This window comes from Amblyomma maculatum, chromosome 6, assembly GCF_055883805.1.
Source record: "Amblyomma maculatum isolate TAMU_Amacu chromosome 6, ASM5588380v1, whole genome shotgun sequence".
NCBI lineage: Eukaryota > Metazoa > Arthropoda > Arachnida > Ixodida > Ixodidae > Amblyomma > Amblyomma maculatum.
The window spans coordinates 33,009,056-33,029,892 of record NC_139349.1 but is presented as its reverse complement, the minus strand read 5'-3'; the positions used below and the strand labels follow the sequence as shown (position 1 = coordinate 33,029,892).

The window sequence follows — 20,837 nt, the reverse complement described above, 5'->3', positions numbered from 1 at the left end:
ATAGTAAGCTGACTGGTCAATAACTAGTCTTTAGTGTCCCCTTTCTTGTAAATTAAAATAATTTTAGCGTTTTTCCATGATTCCGGCACCGTCGATGTCACAATGCATTGCGCATACAGGATGGCCAGTTTTGACAGCACGATATTCCTCCGCCCGTCCTTCGACAAATCTGTAGTTACCTGAGCAGCTTCCCAGCTGCTTTTCATCTTTTCATATATAGCTTTTAAAGCTTTCTTAACCTCGTCCTTAATTACTGGCAGAACGTCTGACTCCTCTTCACTACTGTCAATCTGGTTATTGTCCTAACTACTTTGGCTGCTGAATAGGTCAGTATAGAACTCCTCGGTTACATTGACTACAATATGTGTCTTACGGTATCTTTACAGTTTTCTTACAGTATAATCACACAAGTAAATGCTCCAACCTCTTACATTTTCGACCATGAAGCTGTCAATGTATTCACCTTGACTGAAACTGTCTTACACAGGAAAAAGCAAGCAAGCAATAGAGAGAGATATTGAACTTGCGTCTTTTGAACGTCGTCGGATGGCTTCTCTTCCCAGTTCAATGCAGTGTAGGCGGAAGTAATGAGGCGCACGACGAAAGCCTGCGTTTAAATATAAGAAATAAAAGTCATTTTGTGAAAAATTGTACGTCTGACTCATTTGCACTTGTAATGCATAACTGTAAAAGGTTCGTTTGCGACAGAATTCTGATCGTTTGTTGCTGCATGTGGTATCCTACCTTCCAGGACGGGAATATGTTGGTGCCCAGCAGGAGATTCTCAATGTTCTTCCACGCGTTCAAGACTGCTTTCCACGGGAGGAACTCTCTTTCTTTGGTCAAATAGCGACTGGCAGAGAAGGCCAAGCTCATTTGAAGGGCACCAGATCTGCGAACAACGACGAAGATATTCATGCAAACCTGAATTGATTTCAATGTCAACAAGAGGCCGAAGCACGATCTGCGCACTAACATTCTGGCGCGGGTTTGGCACTCGTGTCGAGCTTGGGGTTATGGAAATTGCCTTCATTCCCGAAAAGAAATGTAGATATTTGTTTTTCTTTTTTTTTTCATTAATATTCAAGTTTCTCTTTTGATCTTTTTTTTTTTTTCAAGACTATGCAACAAAGAACTAAAATATCCCGTGTCAAGAAAGGTCATTTTACCGGGCCAGGTCGTAGACGTCGCTCAGAATCTGTGCCCTGTTCGGGTGTGGTATAGCCTGCAAGGAAGATTGGAATATTTAAAAAGAAAACGAACACTTGAAAAAACTTAATTAGTCGTCTCGGCGCTATTAGCTGAAGAATTTTGAAAGTAGCAACTTATCACATGGTATGTAACAGATGGTAGCCCGGATGTAGTTTATATGCGCCAAAATAGCATCCGTTTCCTCACTGTGTGGTCTTTCTTGAGCTGTTCAATGAGCATCATCCAGTTCTTTCTGTCGTAGTTGACGCGGTAGAATCCCTTGGCCTTGAGATTTAGCAGGAGCCACGTTGCATTGAAGGGGATGTCCGTTAGTTTGCCTGCACCAGCAGAAGAGGCGGCACCCACCCAGTACTATCTGTCAGGACCCTGCTTTGGTTTCTCGAGGCCACACAGGCAGAGACAAAAGAAGCTCTTGTTCACCGTCAGCATTTGAGAGCCAGACGACAGGAGGGTGGTCCCTGAACTGCGAGAACGGGCCTCCGTTGGAAAAAGTGATGGGGATGTGCCACTGGTTGCTGAAAACGAAAAAAAAAAAAAAAGGAAACTGGCTGAGGTTTAGCTCTGCTAATTCTAGTAAGGCGAAGTGAAAGCTTCGTTCTGCTTGGTTTTGATTTGGTCAAGCTTAAGTTTAGACATCGGAAGACATGATTTTGCAGCGATTGTCGAGGCTATGGAGTTGGGGCCGCCGTCAACTACGAGAGAAAACGCATGATGCCGCCGTCAAATTCAAAGGTCAAGTGATGGTACACCATAGGTGGTGCCATGGTTAAACAGTATAGCCGTACTGTGACCTCCAATTGTTCAAGCTCAAGCGGCCACCCAAGTTGATATTGGCTTATACATGGCGTAGTGAAACTTTCGCTCGAAAAAGAAAGATGAGTTGTCAAGCGAAAAGACAAATAGAAATCACTAAACCAGGAACCTGCGTGTCACGCGTCTTTTTATTTAGGAGAGCAGAAAGTTGGGCAAGTTGGTTGACATTCATGGCTGAAAAAGCGCGAACTGGAAACAAGGACAGAGAAAAAAAAACAAGGACAGGTGCTATCCTTGTCATTTGTCGTTAACCAATTGATGTACACGCCAATAACCACCTCGCGTATGCATGGGAAGCCGCGTTCTGTGACAATAAGCTAAACTCGTTGAACTTGAATTTAGCACCAATGAGCAACTATACGTCATACAGACGATGATCTTCATATAAAAGATGGCAAAGAAGTATAATTGTGCGAAAAACACTTTCTCTGGACCGAATCACATATGAATAGCGTTAACGTTCGTTAAAGAATCGGATGCGAATATTCCATCTTCCCTACCAAATCGAACGCGAATCTATTGTTGGTATAGCACAATCGCCGAAAAATCGAATATTTGTACTAACTTTGGCAACTTTTTCGAATCTTACAAAATGGTCAATAGTGTCAAACGCCAAAGTTGAGCGCTGCGTTATGGTAATAGCTTTGAAATTAAATCTATGGCTGTTAAAACGTGACATTTTTTTTTTTTTTTTTTATGACGGCGGGGAAGCTGTGGTTAGTGCGACCGATATGGAATAGGCTGATACGCAGCCTATATTATTGTACATGTAAAGGTATTCAATTACCTGTTTTCAATGCGGGGTTCGTTCAGGTAGTAACGGCATTGGGAAACCTTTGCGGTTCCCGAGGCGTAGAACCTCTTGACGGTCACTAGGGGGTAGCCGTCTTGCCTCGTCCACGAGTGCATCACCGAGTTGAGGTCCATAGGAGTGCCCGACATGTTTTCAACCTGCCGGGACATCGGGGAGCGCATACGTATTTCAGACAGCGCATGTGTGTTTGCTTTCGCGTCGGCCTGTTTACACCTCGGATACAACTTCAGGATATCTTGCAGGCGACGTCGTCAGCTCGAGCGTTGTGCGAGGCCACAGTCGATAAAGGCGACGGTAAGTCCGTACAAGCCAAGTGTCATTTATGCGCTAAGAACATGGTATAAAAGTATCGATAATTTGGAATTTGCCCTCAGGAATTTTTCACTACAGTGATTTGTTCCGCGTGACGCAGCGCATGATCAATAATGACCTTTAAGTTTAGTACTGCTTTTTTATGACGAGCTCACTCCTGAAGTTGTGGGCACCGGGAATCGCGGACGATGCTGGGTTCATAACCTCATAGAGAACTAAACTTGAGGTTAAATTAATTCAGCCAGAATAGCTTTAACGAAACATTTGCTTTCTTAACAGCCATTCGGTTTATATTGTGACTGAATCATAATGTCATATGTCCAGCCTAGCGCATCGGCTGCTACATTTCGGTGGCAGTTGACGTCTGTACATGGGTCATGTGTACACGTAAACAAGTAATTCAACGGTTTACAATGCATATGGCTGGGCTTATTGGTTCAGATTTCGAATGATGCTGATAAAGCGTTATCTTTTGTGTCCCTTGCAAATGCGCTGTGCCCTCCTCAACTCCTCGAGTCCCGCAAAGCCGTGTCTAGGCTTCTGCTGTGCTTTACGACGGATGTTGTACAGGTATTGTTTAGCGGAAACTTGGCGTCGTCGTCCACGCGAGATTCATCCTTAAACCCTTGGATTCCCAATCATCCGACCCATGACTGCTTACATACATCAGCCGCTGCAACGCTCTCAACGCCGCACCCCCACAGCCTCACCCCAACCTTACACCTTCCTGCTGCCTCGGTCACTCCGGACGCCGCCAGATGCATGGGCGACCGTGTGTAACCGTGAGTGATGCTCCCCTACACAACTACCTCTCATGCCGCCGTGAAATCCAAATCCCCACATCGACATTCCATGACTTGATATACGGTAACCGGCTTAACAAAACTCCCAGCTAAGACGAAAGCTTACCTGTGGCGATAACACGCATGCTGAAGCGCAAACGCGGCACAGAACCGCATATTGACAATTGCTGAACAGCCCGACTGGACGTTTACCGCAACAGTAATCGATCAGTCGCCTTTAACGCCATAGCGCTAAAGACCCCGTTCACCAGAAAATCCGGCGTTGGCGTAGTCGGCGTTGTGAACCAAAAATCATGAGCATGACGCTGACACGTGGTAGCTGGCAGATGGCACGGCCACGCACTGACTGGCCGTAGGGTTGCCTGCCATTAGGTTTCGCAGGAGCTGACAACTCGGGTCTTTCCTTTCACATGGGAGAGTGATATAATAATCAGCCTGCCAGTACGTTTGAATACACGTGCCCTCTAGACGACGCAGGCACGTTCACACGGCTAGCCTACGCTATCGAATCATGCCCTTAAAGGCAGAGCTTATGTGTCCACCATAATTTTTATATATATTTAAGTGTAAAAAGCAGCGTTCAATGGAAAATCTTTCTGCATTCAGAAGCAAGCGCGTCGACCAAGGTACAATATACCTTTTCGAATGCCCTCCAGATGTCGTCTTCGTGTATGCGCTCGTGCCTGTATGTCTGCAAAAACTCCTGAAACAACAAAACCGCCGGTGTGGGTTAATACTCTAGTAATAGCTTTTATGCATCAGTACTCACGCTCAACCCTCTTCGGAAGCTATTGTTGCTTAGAGAGGCTTCCACCATCCTTATTAGAGCGATTCCCTGAAAATAAGTGCAAAGCAACATTTACCCTGTTTGCTAAGTGTTCGGTAAAAACTAGCTAATATAAAACGAGTATTTATGGTTTCTAATAACACTGACTTAATTTGTGGCGATTTGTGCTTTCTTCGAACTTTAATGTTTTTCGCTTCAAACTTCAAATGAAGTAGCATCAGTACAGGCATTTTTCTCCTTTTTAGAAACTTGCAAATTTATGACTGCCCAATTGAAATGCAGAAACTTTATAAAGTTACAGCCGACATTCTTTTACTTCGTTTACAGCTATTTTTCCCTTCTATATGAGTGCATAATACATTTACTTCCTATGTGCACTCGTTTGCGTGCCTCTCCTCTTGTCAATGAGTACCAATGCTAGACTAAGAAGCATTGTAAACGATATTCCGGTTGCCGTTTCCCTCCATGATGCTTGACTTATCCACGCATTCGAGAAATATTAAGTTTAATATAGATGAAGTAAAAGGCTACGTTCATTTCCGCACAAAACCATGCAAGATTAAGTACAGATAAGGGTATATTTGAAGAATGAGGTGGTATGCATGTTGGTACTAACTGTATGTACAAGCCGAATCAGGTTTTATTTGGTTTAGTTCGTAGGATTTGACGTCCAAAAATGGCATCGGCTGTGAGGAACTCCATGGTGGAAGGCTCCGGAAATTGAATATACCTGGGGTTCTGTTCTTCAACGCGAACTGAGATCGCACAGTACACGAGCGCCTTGCATTTCGCCTCTCCACCTATACGCAACCGCCGTCGCTACCATGTGTACCCGGGTTCAGCGGTTGACCGCCCTAACCACTGAGCTCCCACGGCCAAACTACCGTAGTAAGGACGCCTGTGGCGATAATTTTGATCAGACTGGTCGAATAAAAAAACCGTACCTTCTTCAAATTGATGTTCACAAGAGGGTTTTCAGCATGCGTTTCGATTGCGTCTTCGTCTGACATCGCATATTGAGTTCCGAGACTGTCCAAGTACATCGCATCGTGCACGTCGTAGACGAGATCCAGGTCGGCCTGTTGATAAACAAAAAGCGAAAAAAATTTAAAGCACCTTATGCGGGGAAATTCAAAAGCATTGCGAATTCTGGGCCTAAAGTTCCGTTATAGCTCGTCTTGTTTCTCTGCTTTTCCGATGTCTAGAGTTTATTTTTACTTTTAATACTGTCGTATTAAAATTCGCAGCCTGCGATCTCGAAGCTCAATTTTCGGCTCTCTGGTGAGATCCGTACGAAACTGCTGTGCTGTGTTGTTTTATGTCAACCTCGTTTGATGGCGCCACGCGTCTCTCTAACGGCAGACTCTTTGTCCTTGTTTTGTTTCGAACTTTGTATGCGCTGATTTCGAAGCGCTTTCGTTACCCTCCATAACCTATACTCGGGAATAACTTTTTAAATTTTATTCCTTTTTTTTTTTGAAGCATAAGCTTCTCTACGCCATATATCAGCCAAGGTCAACCTGGTAGGCCACTTGACCTTCAATGATCCAGAGGCCACCGTGTGGCTATATAGCTTAACCATGGTACCACCTATGATGTGTCACCCCTTGACATTTGACCTTAACCTTTGACGGCAGATACAGCTTCATGTGTTCCCTTTTGTAGTTTACGGTGTCCTCGATTCCATAGTCTCGGCAATTTAATCGCTTCTATGTCTGCCCATGTCTAAACCTATGTCTAACCAAAGCAAAACCAAGCAACACGATGCTTTCTCCTCGCCTAAATTTAGCAGGGTTAAACGTGAGCCATTTTTATCTTGCTGGTACCGCTGTCATTTCCCTCAGCGCCCTTCGGCGCCCTTACGCTAGACGAGAATTGCGGACTCGTGCTTAGGAAGTTGGCGTATAGTAGTGGTTCGCACGCTCGCCTGCAGAAGGGAAGAATGGTGGTACGATTTTTGGTTTGGACACAATTTTTTTGTTCTTATTATTTACTGGCAGTTCGTTCGGACACGCTCTGCTGGCATATCCTGTCCACGCCACTCATTGGGCAAGGCATGCTTTAGCATTAATAAAGGCAAATTGAGCTGTTGTTTGTTTGTTTGTTTGTTTGTTTGTTTGTTTGTTTGTTTGTTTGTTTGTTTGTTTGTTTGTTTGTTTGTTTGTTTGTTTGTTTGTTTGTTTTTAATGCGCGAGCATTCGTAGGCGACTGCCAGAGCAAATTCGATTAGATTCCAGCAGGGGATCAAACAGGCAAGGAGGAAAACAAAGAAATGTCTAAAAGCTTTTGTGTACAAGCTTAACAGCCTCAAAATAATGCGCAAGCGTATCTAGAATAAAAGAAAACTGCAACATTCCGATAGGTTCATTCACTATCCGGCGAAAAACAAGAAGTTCGTTGTCCTTAGGCTTCAGTATCGCAGTTATGACCTTACTGAAGCGCTTCTAGCCGCTTTCTAGCCGCGTCCGTAAATAAGTCAAGCTATAGTATAGAGGTTGCTTTTCTGCGACGTGGGAGCGCCTGATGTAGGGTTCGAGCATTCTTTCAGCGACTGCTGCTGCATAAATCGCAACTGCATTCATGATGTATTGCTTGCTAGACAGATACACGATTTCCATATTTGTAGGCTTATATAGTGAGAGAGAGTGGGATAACTTCATACAACTTACGGAGTCCCAGTAAGAGTCGACTTTCTTCAGTGCTGAGTACTTGTTGAACCCAGCCAAAGCTCGACTCAACCAGATGTTGTTCCATCCAGACAGAGTCACGTGATTTCCAAACCACTTTAACGAGAGAAAGAGACAAATTTAACTTGATTGTGACATTTAGTTCCATGAAATAAAGGTCGCAGTGTTTCTAACACGGCATTAACTAGTTCGAAGGATAGTAACCTGTCTCTTTTATTGAGCACTGCATCAGTCAATGGAAACAGGCAACAACGAATTATTCCAATATTTATGGTGCGAGGAAAAAAATGAAAACTTGAATACATCCGCCCGTACAAAATAGTATGTTAGTGAATTCGGATGATGGTGTCGAGTAAGCCTAGGCGTTGAACGAGAGACAGACAGGATGAAAGGCCAATAGCCAAATAGAAAGTAACCGCAATCGCAAGTTTTTCCTTCGCTGTGCAAGAAGTTCAAAGCCATTATCCTACATTATTTGTATGGGGGAGTCGTATCGAGAGAATTTTGAATAGATAAATCGCACACTTTTCTTCTGTACCTTTTCAAGACATTTTATATTTTGTTTAGTAAACGCGTCTCAAACAATGCTTGCATATTCAAGTTTACGTCAGATTAATGAACAATTTAAGCGAGCAATTTTACGTTAGGTGAAGAATTGCCACACAACAAAATATATTTACGCAAGGCCGAACAGCAGATATTATCAGCATGTAAATTGCATGAAGAATAGCAATTGTGGTATTCAAATCTTTATATTTGTTTTTGTCTTTCATGAGCGATATTTATTGCTACTTTGGTTTGTTGGGTTTAACGTACCAAAGCGACTCAGGCTATGAGAGACGCCGTAGTGGAGGGCTCCGAGAATTTCCGACCACCTGGTGTTTTTTTTTTAACGCACAGCACAAGGACGCCATTTCATTCCGCCTCCATCGAGAAGCGGCCGCCGCGGCCGAAATTAATAATAATTGGTTAACAAGAAAGGAAAAATGCAGTATCAGTCACACTTAATTGTTGGCCCTGATTCGCGGCCGCTTCTCGATGGAGGCGAAACGAAATGGCGTCCTTGTGCCGTGCCGGAATAGGCGGACCACCCACAAATCCGAGAACTCCCATGCACTCAATAAAGTTTTCAATCAATCAATCACACTTGTTCTGTGGACACCTGAACCGCGCCGTAAAGGAAGGGGGGAAGGTGGGAGTGAAAGTGGAAAGAGAGAAAGAGGAGCCATAGTGGAGGGCTCCGGAGTAATTTCGGCCACCTGGGGATCCTTAACGTGCAATGAAATCGAACAGCACACGGACGCCATTCACCTCCATCGAAACGAAGTGGCGTCCGTGTGCTGTGCGATTTCAATGCATTTTAAAGATCCTTAAAAATCACTCCGATCCGGCATCTTCATGCCCAGAAGTCGAGCACCCTAACCATTTCGCCACTGTGGTGGGGCGATATTCACTGCCTCAGGACGTCAGGGGGTTATATAATGAGCTATATAATGATTAAATTATAAGGGGTTTGCTGATTTTATGAAGTTCAGGAGTGAGCGATGGTGTGGTTCCAATGTATGCAGCATGATTCCAAGTTGAAAGACCCGCTACCGTGAGGCGCCTAATTCTAGTCGGTCTCAATGCTGGGCAGTCTCACATAAGTGGAGAATGTCGGCTTCAATGTACTCGCATTTGCATAGCGGACGCTCTGGGCGGGGATATAAATGCCAGAAATGAGGTCATGTCCCTCCTGGAAAGGCGACAAACCTAACGTGTACGTATAGGATAGCGGAGCTTTCTGACGAGAGAAGCGAAGAAAAGGCGTCTTTTCGGTGTTAAGCCGCATCCCCCAACTTATTCACCAATCAAAAATGCCAACAAGAAAATCATTAAAATTGATTTCACCGTTTGTTAAGTGATTTCACGAAAGAGCACACGATCGCGCGCAAACAACTTGGTTTGCACAGTGGAATTAACTGCAGCAGTAATAACATTAATCTAGAGTAAAGAAAGCAGTAACTTTCCTTGAGGGACTCCCGAGTTGAGCGGAAGAGAGTCATACAGTTGTTTATTAATTGCCACGAACTGGTGGCAATTTTGTTACATAGTTTGTTTCCCGGGCGGTCAAAATTTCTGATAGCTCGAGATGTCAAGTTTTAATATTAATTTGTCATGTGGGAACATATCGAAAGCTTTGTTAAAATGAAGGAATGTAGCATCAATCGATCGTTTTTATCAAGGCATGAGGTGAGGGAACGTATTACTGTGACTAGTTCTGTAACTGTTGAGTAGCATTAAATCACGGTTGAAAATTAGATAGTACTGAGTGTTTATTCAGAAACTCGTTAATCTCATTGAAAACAATATATTTAATTAGCCTAAAAGATGAGAATGTCAGCGATTTTGGACGATAATTTCCTAACAATGAACGGTCGCCCTTCTTGAATACCGGCACAGCACTGACAACCTTCAGTCATCCGGTAATTTTCCAGCAAGCAATGAAGCACGAAATCATATACAAGAAACTGCAATAGAATCAGCATGTCGTTGCAAAAAAAAATGTTTGCAAGGTTCTCATGATCCCATGAAGATTTAGTTTTTAAGTTTAATAGCATCGAAACTATGCCATGGTATGAAATAAAATTCGCTTCAGGTTGGCGAAGCATTTTTTCCTTGGATAAGCAAATACCAAAATTAGAAGATACATATAAAAATAGTAATTTCAATGACACGCAATATCTGATGATCGGGAACGATGTATCTATCAATGAAAATGTGTGATAGATTCTTTTTTTTTGTCCTTCAAATAATTCCAGAACTTTTTGGGCTGTTCAACAATAAAGTTTGGTAACACTGTAATGAAGTAGCGTTCTTTCGGGGCCAGTACTGCCCGTGCAAGGTTTCCTTTCATTTAGCGTGATCGAGTTGTAAGGCGTTTTTCCTTCAATCTTTTCACCTTCCTGGTCATGTGAATAATTTCACGTGTCAACCACGCCGTTTGTGAACTATTTTGAATATATCAAGCGCAAACTTATCAATACAGAACTGGCACATGTCTTTAAAACGGCGTCAAAGTGTTATCACGGCATTGTCGTTGAAGTCTGCGCGGCACGTTTCCATATATTCTATTATGGCTGCAACATTTCCACATTAGTAGCCCCTGCAGAAAAATTTCACAGGTTTCTCAGATGGGGCGAAAGCGACTGTAGGTACACAGACACTGACAAGCCGGTGATCAGGTACACCTACAACTGCAACAGTAGAGAGATTTAACTTACCGTGATCAGCGATCCGCCACCGTGACCCGCTACCATGCGTGGGCGGGGCGCACAAGCTGATTGGTCCCGACGCGGCAGGTCTATGTGCCGACATCTAAAGTCCCTCGATAATTTGAAAGTAGCGACACTCTCCTCCACTCCGGCACTTTCCTCCTCGAATATCCTCGCCCGCCGCCTGCGCGCGCTGCACACGGCACGCTTTTTTGGGCAGCGCTCCTTCGCCGTCCGGAAATTGGCTGGCACGCGCGCGCGCTCTTAAGTTTGCGCTTTTTCCACGCTCTGTTATCGAATAAAGACACGAATAAGACATACGACTTGCTTGACTGTACCGCGAGCCGCATAAATTAGCGTCTCGTACGCGCATGAAAGTGGAAATTACGAGCGCTTGCCGTATGAAGAAAAACCGCTGGCTGCATACACCTCTCATTCCTTTTGACTTTTCATTACCGTGTGTCTCAACCCGTCATAATATGTTAAGCATAATATTTACTATATATTTGAACATTCCTGAATATTCTCAGCATACCGATGCTGAGTTAAATGTATTTTCAACTCAAACTAATTTTAGCAGAAGTGAAGTTTATGCAGTTGTTAACGAGCGGAGGTTTATTAATGCGATGGTTGCTAGCAAGAGGCTGGAACAAATGCTTTGATGGTCATCCTAAAATTTTTTAATAAAGTTTAGACTGAGTTTGGTACCACGCAGTGCACATGCAGCTGCTTAGTTGTTTTCGTAGTTAAAAATTTTCGCGGCTGCTTGAAAACGATCGAATATCAACTTTTTTTCTGTTAAGAATGAAACGGATCTAGCTCCTGCTGTCGGCAGCCTTGAAGTGACGTCGAGCCGAAACCGAGAGCCAAGATCAGCGCACCGATTTCCCGTCTTCCGTACCCCAAAATTTGGCCCTGTCGACCACCGATACTTCACCTTGTCGGAAGTTCATCCACACTGGTGTCAACTCTAATTTTAGTATGACCAATATTTTTTTTTTCTTTTGCTTTGACTAGACTAAAAAAACGTGACCCACAACGCTTTCAACTCTTTAGTGACAAAATGTGGAAGAAGTACAGGCCTTATGTCGATAACTGCGACAGGATGCGCACGTACAAAATACTCCTATGTCAACTCAAGACCAAACAGCATTGTTTTCTTTGTATACACTAGACCTCCCGGGTCCAAGGCCGACGGCAGGCTAAGCAGTGTACGAGTGGGTACTTTCATTTTTTTTTTTTGCCTAGAAACCTTCTTTTAGTAGTGATTATTATTGCGCATGTCTCGTTAAATTATTGCATGTAAAGCAACTTTCATAGACATATGCTGATAGTTCTTGTATGCTGTTCCTTCTATCAGCTGCCATCATTATTGCTACAAATGTTCAAAGACACGCCACGCTCTGCAAGCCTTCAATACCTAAACCTCATGTAAAGGTATACTTGCAAGGCCATTCAGACTAGCGCGGCAAAATTTAGAACAAATTGCATGCTTATATAAAAAAAAAACCTTCGTATCTTTTTCTGATATGTTCTCACAACATAACCTGCGAGAAAAACTTCTGGTGCTACCTCATCGTGTTCATCTCATCAGGCTAAGCAGTGTACGAGCGGGTACTTTCATTTTTTTGCCTAGAAACCTTCTTTTAGTAGCGATTATTATTGCGCATGTCTCGTTAAATTATTGCATGTAAAGCAACTTTCATAGACATATGCTGATAGTTCTTGTATGCTGTTCCTTCTATCAGCTGCCATCATTATTGCTACAAATGTTCAAAGACACGCCACGCTCTGCAAGCCTTCAATACCTAAACCTCATGTAAAGGTATGAAGTTAAATACACTCAACTCTTACTCTACGCTACGAAAATGGACATGACGCCCGTTAACTAGGCAAATAATTAAGCAGGCCCACCTAAATTCGGAAGTCAAGACTGAGTTGGCCATACGCAAATTAGGTTATAGACACCAATTTCCGGTCAGACTCGGACCAGGTCAAATTTTGGGGATTCAGAGGGCCACATTTCGGGGGTGGCCCTCCTAGATTGGTAAATAACCACTGAATTTCCCATACTCAAATAGGTCGGACACCAATTTTGGTCAAATTCGGGCGAGGGCAAATTTCGGGGGTTCAGACAGCTAAATTTTTGGAATAGGCCACCTAGGTTTGGAGGCCACCACTCAATTCGCCATACGCAAATTAGGTTGGACACCAATTTTGGTCATATCGGACGAGGTCAAACTTCGGGGGTCCAGAGAGCTAAATTGTGGCAATGGCCCACCTAGGTTTGGAGGTAATCCCTGAATTCGCACTACGCAAATGAGATCGGTCATTATTCTGCCACCTTTTGAAGTGGTCAAATTTAAGGGGTTTCTGGGGCTACATTCTGAGGGAGGCCCAGCGAAATTTGGACGTAACCAGTAAATATTCAAATTAGGTTGAACATCAATTTTTGCCAGATTAGGACGAGGTCTAATTTCGAGGGTATAAAGAGACAAAATTTTGATGTGCGGATATATATACACTCTTTGGACAAGTTCTGCGAAAGAGTCCTCTACACGCTCCTGCGACATAAACCTACTAACGAATTAACAATCTCCCTCATTGCACTCGTTAGCGCTGAAAAGCGAGACATTTAGTTCAGAAATTAAAGCGGCTATTGTATGCGCATTGTATGCACCCGCTGTCGCTATTATATAGCACGTTGAGCGGAATCATGAAGTCAAAACAATAACACGTATAACGGCGCAAAATGATCAGTGAAATAAGTGAGACTATCAGCTTTGTGATGCGCTTGCAAGCAGTTTCATGTCGCTTGGAACAAATGCACAGTACGTCGCAGAGGCAGCAGAGGTGACTAGTCTTCGTCGGGGTGAAGTGCTTGCGGCCGATGTTGTTGAACCACTTTTTTATTCGAATGGTGGCCTTCTTTCCGCTCGGAATTGCGAAAAGAATGAAGCCTTTTTCACGACAGCTTGTGCAAATAAATATGCAGCAGCTCGGTATAGCGCTGCATTAAAACAGCGCGAATAGCGCGAAGTGCAAGCGCGGAATGCTAGGGAGCTCGCTCCTACAAACAGCGGCTGCCTAAAAAATGGCGCCAGCTAAAAATGAAAACACAAAAAGAGCGAACTTTTCGCGCGCTTTTCCCGGCGACGGCCCGCGGAGCCAATCACCGTTGAGAAGAGCGCCGATGGGAGAGTTGAGAGAGGAGGACCTGCGAGGGGGCGCGGAGCGGCGGCAAAGTTCACAGAAAGTCGCTACTTTCGTTTTATCAAGGGACTTTACCGACATCCAGTATATGGCGCCATCTATCGGCGTCAAGGGATCAGGGCATGCGCAGTGGAACGTGCGGTGGCGGATCACAATAGCGGATCGCGGATCACGGTAAGCTAAAACTCTCTTATATATGCGATTATCGCAAATTTGGTTACCGCCGTACAAAACGTGTAGCGCTATTGTTTCGGGAAGCTATGTGGGTAATTATCGAATTAAGCGGCAGAGTGACAGCAAGCGTCAAAAGACTCTTTTTTTTTTTTTTTTTTTGAGCCCGCAGCTTGGCAAAGCATCATAATTGCGCAAGGCTATGGAACCAGGTATCTACTCGTGCGCCAGTCGCCTAGACGTCTTCCTCACCTGGCCTGATATGGCCTGTGCCAAGGAAGACAGCCTTTGAATAGCGTCCTTGACCATCGTCGTCCGGGGGTTGTGGAGCACGAAAGTGGGCTCCTTCATGAAGATCAGCCCGAAGTACCCGGATGTGAGTATGGAGCAATTGGCGAGGATCACAATATCTGTAAAGCAAAAAAAAAAGGGGAGAAAACGGCTATTTATTAGGCGTCTAGCACAATGAAAAACAGTACATCACAAGGCAGCATTCGCAAATTTAACGTGCGGCCAAGTGCATAATCCAGGTGATCACCGAGTTTTGGCATGGGGTACTTTGTCTCGTAGTAATCCTCGTAGTGCTCGAGTAACTTCGGCACGATGTCCAGGGCTAACTTTTGGGCCAGGGTTGTTGCGGACGCTCTAATCCATACCCGCATCTGAAGACAAGCGGAAATAATGGAAAGTCATATAACAAAGCTGTTTCTTGCTCATAAATTGGTTCTGAAATGTACACTACATATACACAACCTGCCTCAAGAACAAGAAATGCCATCTTCCTTGATTTGCTTCCAAGGACACTAGACCGTATAGAATCTTTATAAATTATGATATCTGCATTCTGATATTTGCAATCTATTTTTTGTACCTGACACACTTGCTTAAGCAAGGATGTCATGCTTCTGCCTGATATGTGATTCCATATGTCCTTGAGGCCAGTTCAGCCTGAGGCAAACCTGAAATGATCGGGCTCGTTGTGGGTCTTTATATTTATAAAAGAAGGAAAAATGTAGCGCAGAATACTATTCCGAACTGTAGTCAGGATCGCAGCTCACCGTGCCTTTGCCGAAAGACGGAAAGTCGTTGAGGGTCAGCGCAATCAACAGTGTCGGTATCTTCGGCGTCCTGGCGAAGGTGTCGGCCACAAGATCTGACGTCCTAAAGATATGCAAGAGCACCCCTTAAGATTTTGAAATCTCACATGCGGTGCTCACTTGTGTACAGATAGAGCATGTCATCGACATCCCAAGCTGACGACCATGTATACATTTGTGACCAAAAAGGGGCAAGAGTCCCTTTGCTGCACTGTTTTTGTCATAAATGGATAACCAACTTTCCCACGCTGCTGTCCTTACCATATGCATGGCTTTACAATGTGAAAACATGCATGTAGCATTGAAAGAAGAGGGAAGGGGTGTTTTGTTAATTTTAATCGTTGCGGCATATTCTAGCGGTGAAGTTTGTTCAGCTTTACACCAGATGAAAAACGCTCTTCTAGCTTTTGGTAACCAATCTGACGAGACACGACAGCCAGCTACTTAAATGGGGACTATTAATTGCGAGTGGTCTAGTTTGAGGATGTAAGCCATCCCCAACTACGGGATTTAAACCCATACTGTCACGATCGACCACCATTCACATGAAGCCAAAAGACGTTGCCCGTGCGATGTTTTCTACCGCATTCTTGTGGCTATGACAGAGAGATCGTATGTCTAGAGTAATGGTCCCGGTTATATCGAATGAATTTAAAGCGATACACCAAACGGCAAAACCATCCTCTTTTCTGGGCTAGTTCCTCGATCCTACATTGGGTTCTTCTTAATCGATAACCTGTCGAGTCATGTGCTAACGCCTGTTTACTCGCTAGAGCGCTAATCCATTTCAAGTGAAAAATTTCGAGTCTGGGTTCGACCAGCGGTGCATCATTTCCTTTCTCCTTATACTTAACCGCTGTTTAGAGTGCGTTTTTCATCGGAACATTAGTATGATAACGTCTACTGAGTTCAACGGCATGCAGAGCGTAATATACCTTCTCTCTGTCCTGTAGACTGGCATGTTCGACACGGCGTTTAGTCCCTTCCTGTGCACGATGGTGATGTCGAAGCTGGCCGTCGCAGCAGGGTCGTCGAAGCAAGGGAACATCCTCCGGGCATACTTAGGGCGCATTTTTGTCAGCAAGACCCACCTGCACACGACAAGAGCGCCTATCTATTGGCGGCGCGCGCTCACTGTCGGCTGCTCGTGGCCCGGGGAAAGACGGGTACGCCACGGTCTACCACGGAATTGTGTGATTCCGGTGCAGTGTCGACATGAGAGCTCATGCTTCTTCGCTGTACCACCTCCGAAGAGTCGAGTCGCGAAATGCTCGCTGCCCACAGGGCGCTTGGAATCATACCGGACGGCCTTGAGGCGCTGCTATGACCGCGGGACAGCGTGCGCACCCGTGACAAAACAATGGTGAGCCTCTATGCGTTAGTCGAGCAGGCGAACTTGAAGTCCCTTTTGCTCTTCGGCAGGTAGTGCGCGCGTGATATGAACGCTCCGTGTGTGCATCCTCGGACCTATAAAACCCCCTAACAGACCTATGCTGTGGCGGCTTGTATATCGAGCGCGCGCGATCAGTCTGCTACAAGACGCAATGTGCGCGCTGTTATTCATATGTAGACTATATTTGTTACATTGTGCAAATAATTACAATGGCCACTCTCGCTCAGCCCTTTTTAGACAATGCTTGGACACTTCGAGTGCGAGGGACGTGATCTCTTCTACCTTTCATATGTCTCAAATAATGTACAGAGATGGCTCCCTTCTGTACTTCTCTGTATACCCTCTGCCTGTCCCTTTTATTTCGGCCGGCCGTGGCTTGGGTTCTTAAAAACTTCCAAGCAATTAACGTGACCGGCAATACTTTTTCTTTCCTTTTTGATTATTTTTACCAAAACATTACCACACGCAACCAGGCTTGTAGACCTAAACCACGTGATTAAATTTTCGCGCGCCCCCTCGTGTCACTGTTATCATACATGCAGTATGTTAATCTTGTAAAAGTGGCTGATGGGACAGTGTCTGGGAAGCTAATATAGTTATGGTCTTCAATCTACATTCCACGAGTGCGGATTTTCTTCAGTAAGATTGTCAAAGCAACTGCTTAAGAACACGACACCTAGTAAAACGGACCTCATTATAGCGAAGAGGAGAGAGTCAACAGTAGTGAAATATTTTGCTAATAAGTAACATGTGTAAAGTCCATCACATCTCTGATAGGGAGAGGGTTAGCAGTGGCAGATTAATTTGATAATGTGTGTCATGTGTAATTTTCGCCGAACTGCTTAACCTTCTTATATTGACAGCGGGCCACTTCGTACGCTTCGAGTAAAAGACAAATGTACGACTTTTCTGTTCCCAAAAAGAATTCTCTATCACTGTGCTTGCATCACAGTCGGCTCATGACTCAGCCATCCGTGCTTCTTCCTTTTAAGAAATCGCGGAATGGAATATCAGTAAAGGCAAATATTTCGGTGACATAAGCACTCTGCGCACCTGCTGAGGACAATAAGGTGCAGAAAGAAAATACGATTCCTCCATGGAGCGAAAGCTTGGAGAAAGAAAAACAAATTTTCAATGGCTGCACAATCGTTTGCAGAAGCTTATATCAGCTTATGTCCGCTTTCGTTCTGAGCAAGAAATTCTTTCTTTTTTTTTTTTCATAGCCTCATAGTTTAATTTAAGATGTCTTATAGTATAGTTGTTTTTGTTTTGTTTTTTCGAAGCTTATAGTTGCAGGAAGTCAAAGAGGAACGCTCGTGCCAAGACTATCTGATCATGCTTGTTCACCAACATGCTTGGGCATGATCCTGTAAAGGTTTCACTGCTGATGTCGAAACCAACCTGACTCGTTTGGCAACTGCGTCGACGTAGCTCACGCGGTAGAGGCCCTTCGGCTCGGTACCGATCATTCCGGAAAAGCGAAGAGTGAGATTGTAGCGCTCGTTTCTGTGGAGCTGTTCTTTCAACCGTATGAGGTACAGATCCTCGATGACATTTCGAGACGTGTTGTCGATGCGTAGAGGCTTTTGTACGCTCCTGAAGGTGGCTACGATGTTCAGCACGTCCACTGTCAGGCTGGCGGCGGCGTGCAGGGCGATCTTGTCCGTTCGTCTCCTGCACACGAAAGTGACGGTCACAGTTCCGTTGAAGGTGAAGTTGCTCGCCTCCTCCAGGCTGGGTTCGATTTCCAGGACGTAGTGGACGGGGGTAGAACCTTCCATGAATACGCGGCGTCCACGCGTGGTCGACGTCTTGCGAACGTCGGAAGAGCCGCTGGTGGCATCTGCGGTACTGTCTGTGGCCTGCGCTTGTGGGGCAGCCTGAGGCACCGGCCCTTTCAACCCGACGTTTGCGGGCTCGGTAGGCAGCAGGATGACTCTGAAAAGGCGGTCCCTCTGGGGCAGGAGGCTGCCGGAGAACTCGGAGTCGGCGTCGTCCTCCCCGGAACGGAGTTTAGGCAGGATAAAATTGCCGGCGGTCGCATTCGTCGTCGTCGTCGCCACCGCTGCTTTGGTTCGAGTGGCTGGCCCGAGGTACCACCACGTGATCGCACGGTCTCGGCCACTGCTGTGGTGGGGCCCCGGTGGCGACGGGTGCTGCGGGGAGCCAGCGACGGACGCGGCGCCGAAGCCCATCATGATGACCACGCTGATCACGAAACACGAGGCCAGGCAGACGAGCTGCCAGGGCTGGTGTTTGACTACCGGTGCTTGCTCGATGTCGCTATCAGTAGAACGAAAGAGCTTGTTGCTCAGGTCGTGGGCGGTCGCGTTACTTGACTCAACCATACGCTGCACCGACGAAGACATTACGGAGCTGCGTTTGTTGACAAACTTGTAAGCACCTGCGTGCGAAATTTTTGCCGGGAGCCGTAAATCTTAGTACCAAATAAACAGCAAAACACATAGCGGAGTTTTTGCTGTAGCCCCCATCTGTTTTTATGCAGAGTGCGGAAGATCTACATATTAACTGAGTGCGTGCAATTAAAGATGAAAAGTGAGGGGTCGTCAGCTGCCATTTGCTTTGGGCATAAAGTTGAGACAAAGCTGGAGTGATCATGCCCTCGAGTTGGCAACTTTAAAGGCGGGGCATTAGGGCAGGGCGACGACGTGAAACAGGGACGACTATAGGCGAATTACAGCTAACAATCTAAAATAAAAGACCGTGAAACTAAATAACGCTTGCGGAAACCGACCTTCACTGAGTGGCGAGCAGGGACATCAGATTGGACTTGATTTCCTTTCATAAATTACGGTTTGGTTTGGTTTGGTTTGGTTTGTGGGGTTTAACGTCCCAAAGCAACTAAGGCTATTAGAGACGCCGTAGTGGAGGACTCCGGAAATTTCGACCACCTGGGGTTCTTTAACGTGCACTGACATCGCACAGCACACGGGCGCCTTGCTTTTCACCTCCATCGAAAAGCTGCCGCCGAGGCCGGGATTCGATCCCGCAACCTTGGGAACGGCTGCTATGCAAATTCTATTTTCGATTTACCGTGCTCTGTGGCGTTATTTAAATGCCTGATTCCTGTTTAATAGACTCAAACGCCCCCGGACTCCAAAATAAGCAATAGTTCGTCACTAACCTCAGGTCGATGCTGCACCTTCGTCGTTTGCTTGCTTCTTCTTCTTACACGAGAGCACGCGCACGCACGTGGGGTCACGGCTAAGCGCGCGTAGCTATGTCAAGGCAGAAGATCGGGCAATTTTTCTTCTTTTGTAACGATATTTCTTGCCTCAGGGCATCAGTAAAATATGAGATGAAGGAAGAATAAATGATTAAATGAATGTACAACATCATTAAAGATGTGTAAAGAAAGATGTGTGTTACGCTGGTTCACCTTTATTTAATATGTAACAGTGAGATGAAATTTTCGACAGGCCTCCGTGAAAGAAATTATGAAGTGATGCAAGAACCAAATTATTTTCGTATATTTCCCTTTCAAGGCATCTTTAGCACGAAGATATATATGTATATATATATATATATATATATATATATATATATATATATATATATATATATATATATATATACACACGCCACGGCCGGGACTAGATTCCGCCTCCTTGGGCACAGTAGTCGAGCGTTCTAGCCATTGCACCACTGAAAATCCTAACTGGTCCAACTGGTTTAAGGAACAAATTTCCAGTTTATCCCTGTTGGTTCTCAGTTGGATAGCAATATAGATCCCCAACTGGAATTCAACTCGGATCAACTGGGAATTTGTTCCTTAAACCAGTTAGACCAGTAAAGATTTTCACCTGGCCAAAGCATGCAGACATTATATTGGCTGCAGACATGCTTACAACGCATTCATTCGTCGCATTTCTTACATCAGCTAAAAAAAAAAAAAAAAAAGCGAACACGTTTACGCAAAAGCTTCTAAATTTGCTTACAACACGTATTTTAAATCTAGCTGGGAAGCGTTCAAGACTTTTTCGTGCCCCGCTTCATCACTGCACGTGCGCCTTCACCGATCACTATCTAAACTCAGTGCTCAGGTATCCTGGCTCGCATGACCAGCTACGGGAATGGGGGAATGGGATATACCTTGGAATGGGGACAGGGAACGCGCCAAGCAAAGACCGGCCAGAATAACAGGGGTTTATGTGCTTGAGGGCCGTCTCTTTTTGGCGGATATGAGAACGTGATTTTTCCAGTCTGCGCTGTGGAAGCCATTTAATTGAGTGTTATAATGGCACATATGTTTATTTAAAA

At 44.9% G+C, this 20,837-nt stretch overlaps 1 protein-coding gene across 1 annotated transcript; it reads right to left on the bottom strand.

Moving 5' to 3' along the window:
- Nucleotides 1-1,165: 1,165 nt before the first annotated feature.
- LOC146185431 (aminopeptidase Ey-like) lies at nucleotides 1,166-18,925 on the bottom strand. Its single transcript, XM_084607820.1, has 12 exons — nucleotides 17,958-18,925; nucleotides 16,099-16,254; nucleotides 15,125-15,227; nucleotides 14,605-14,728; nucleotides 14,319-14,476; nucleotides 7,411-7,524; nucleotides 5,686-5,820; nucleotides 4,724-4,789; nucleotides 2,813-2,976; nucleotides 1,633-1,727; nucleotides 1,399-1,529; nucleotides 1,166-1,225 (listed from the first exon to the last, which is right to left on the bottom strand). The coding sequence occupies exons 1-12, from the start codon at nucleotides 18,923-18,925 to the stop codon at nucleotides 1,166-1,168; spliced, it is 2,274 nt and encodes a 757-aa protein (XP_084463946.1).
- Nucleotides 18,926-20,837: the final 1,912 nt, after the last annotated feature.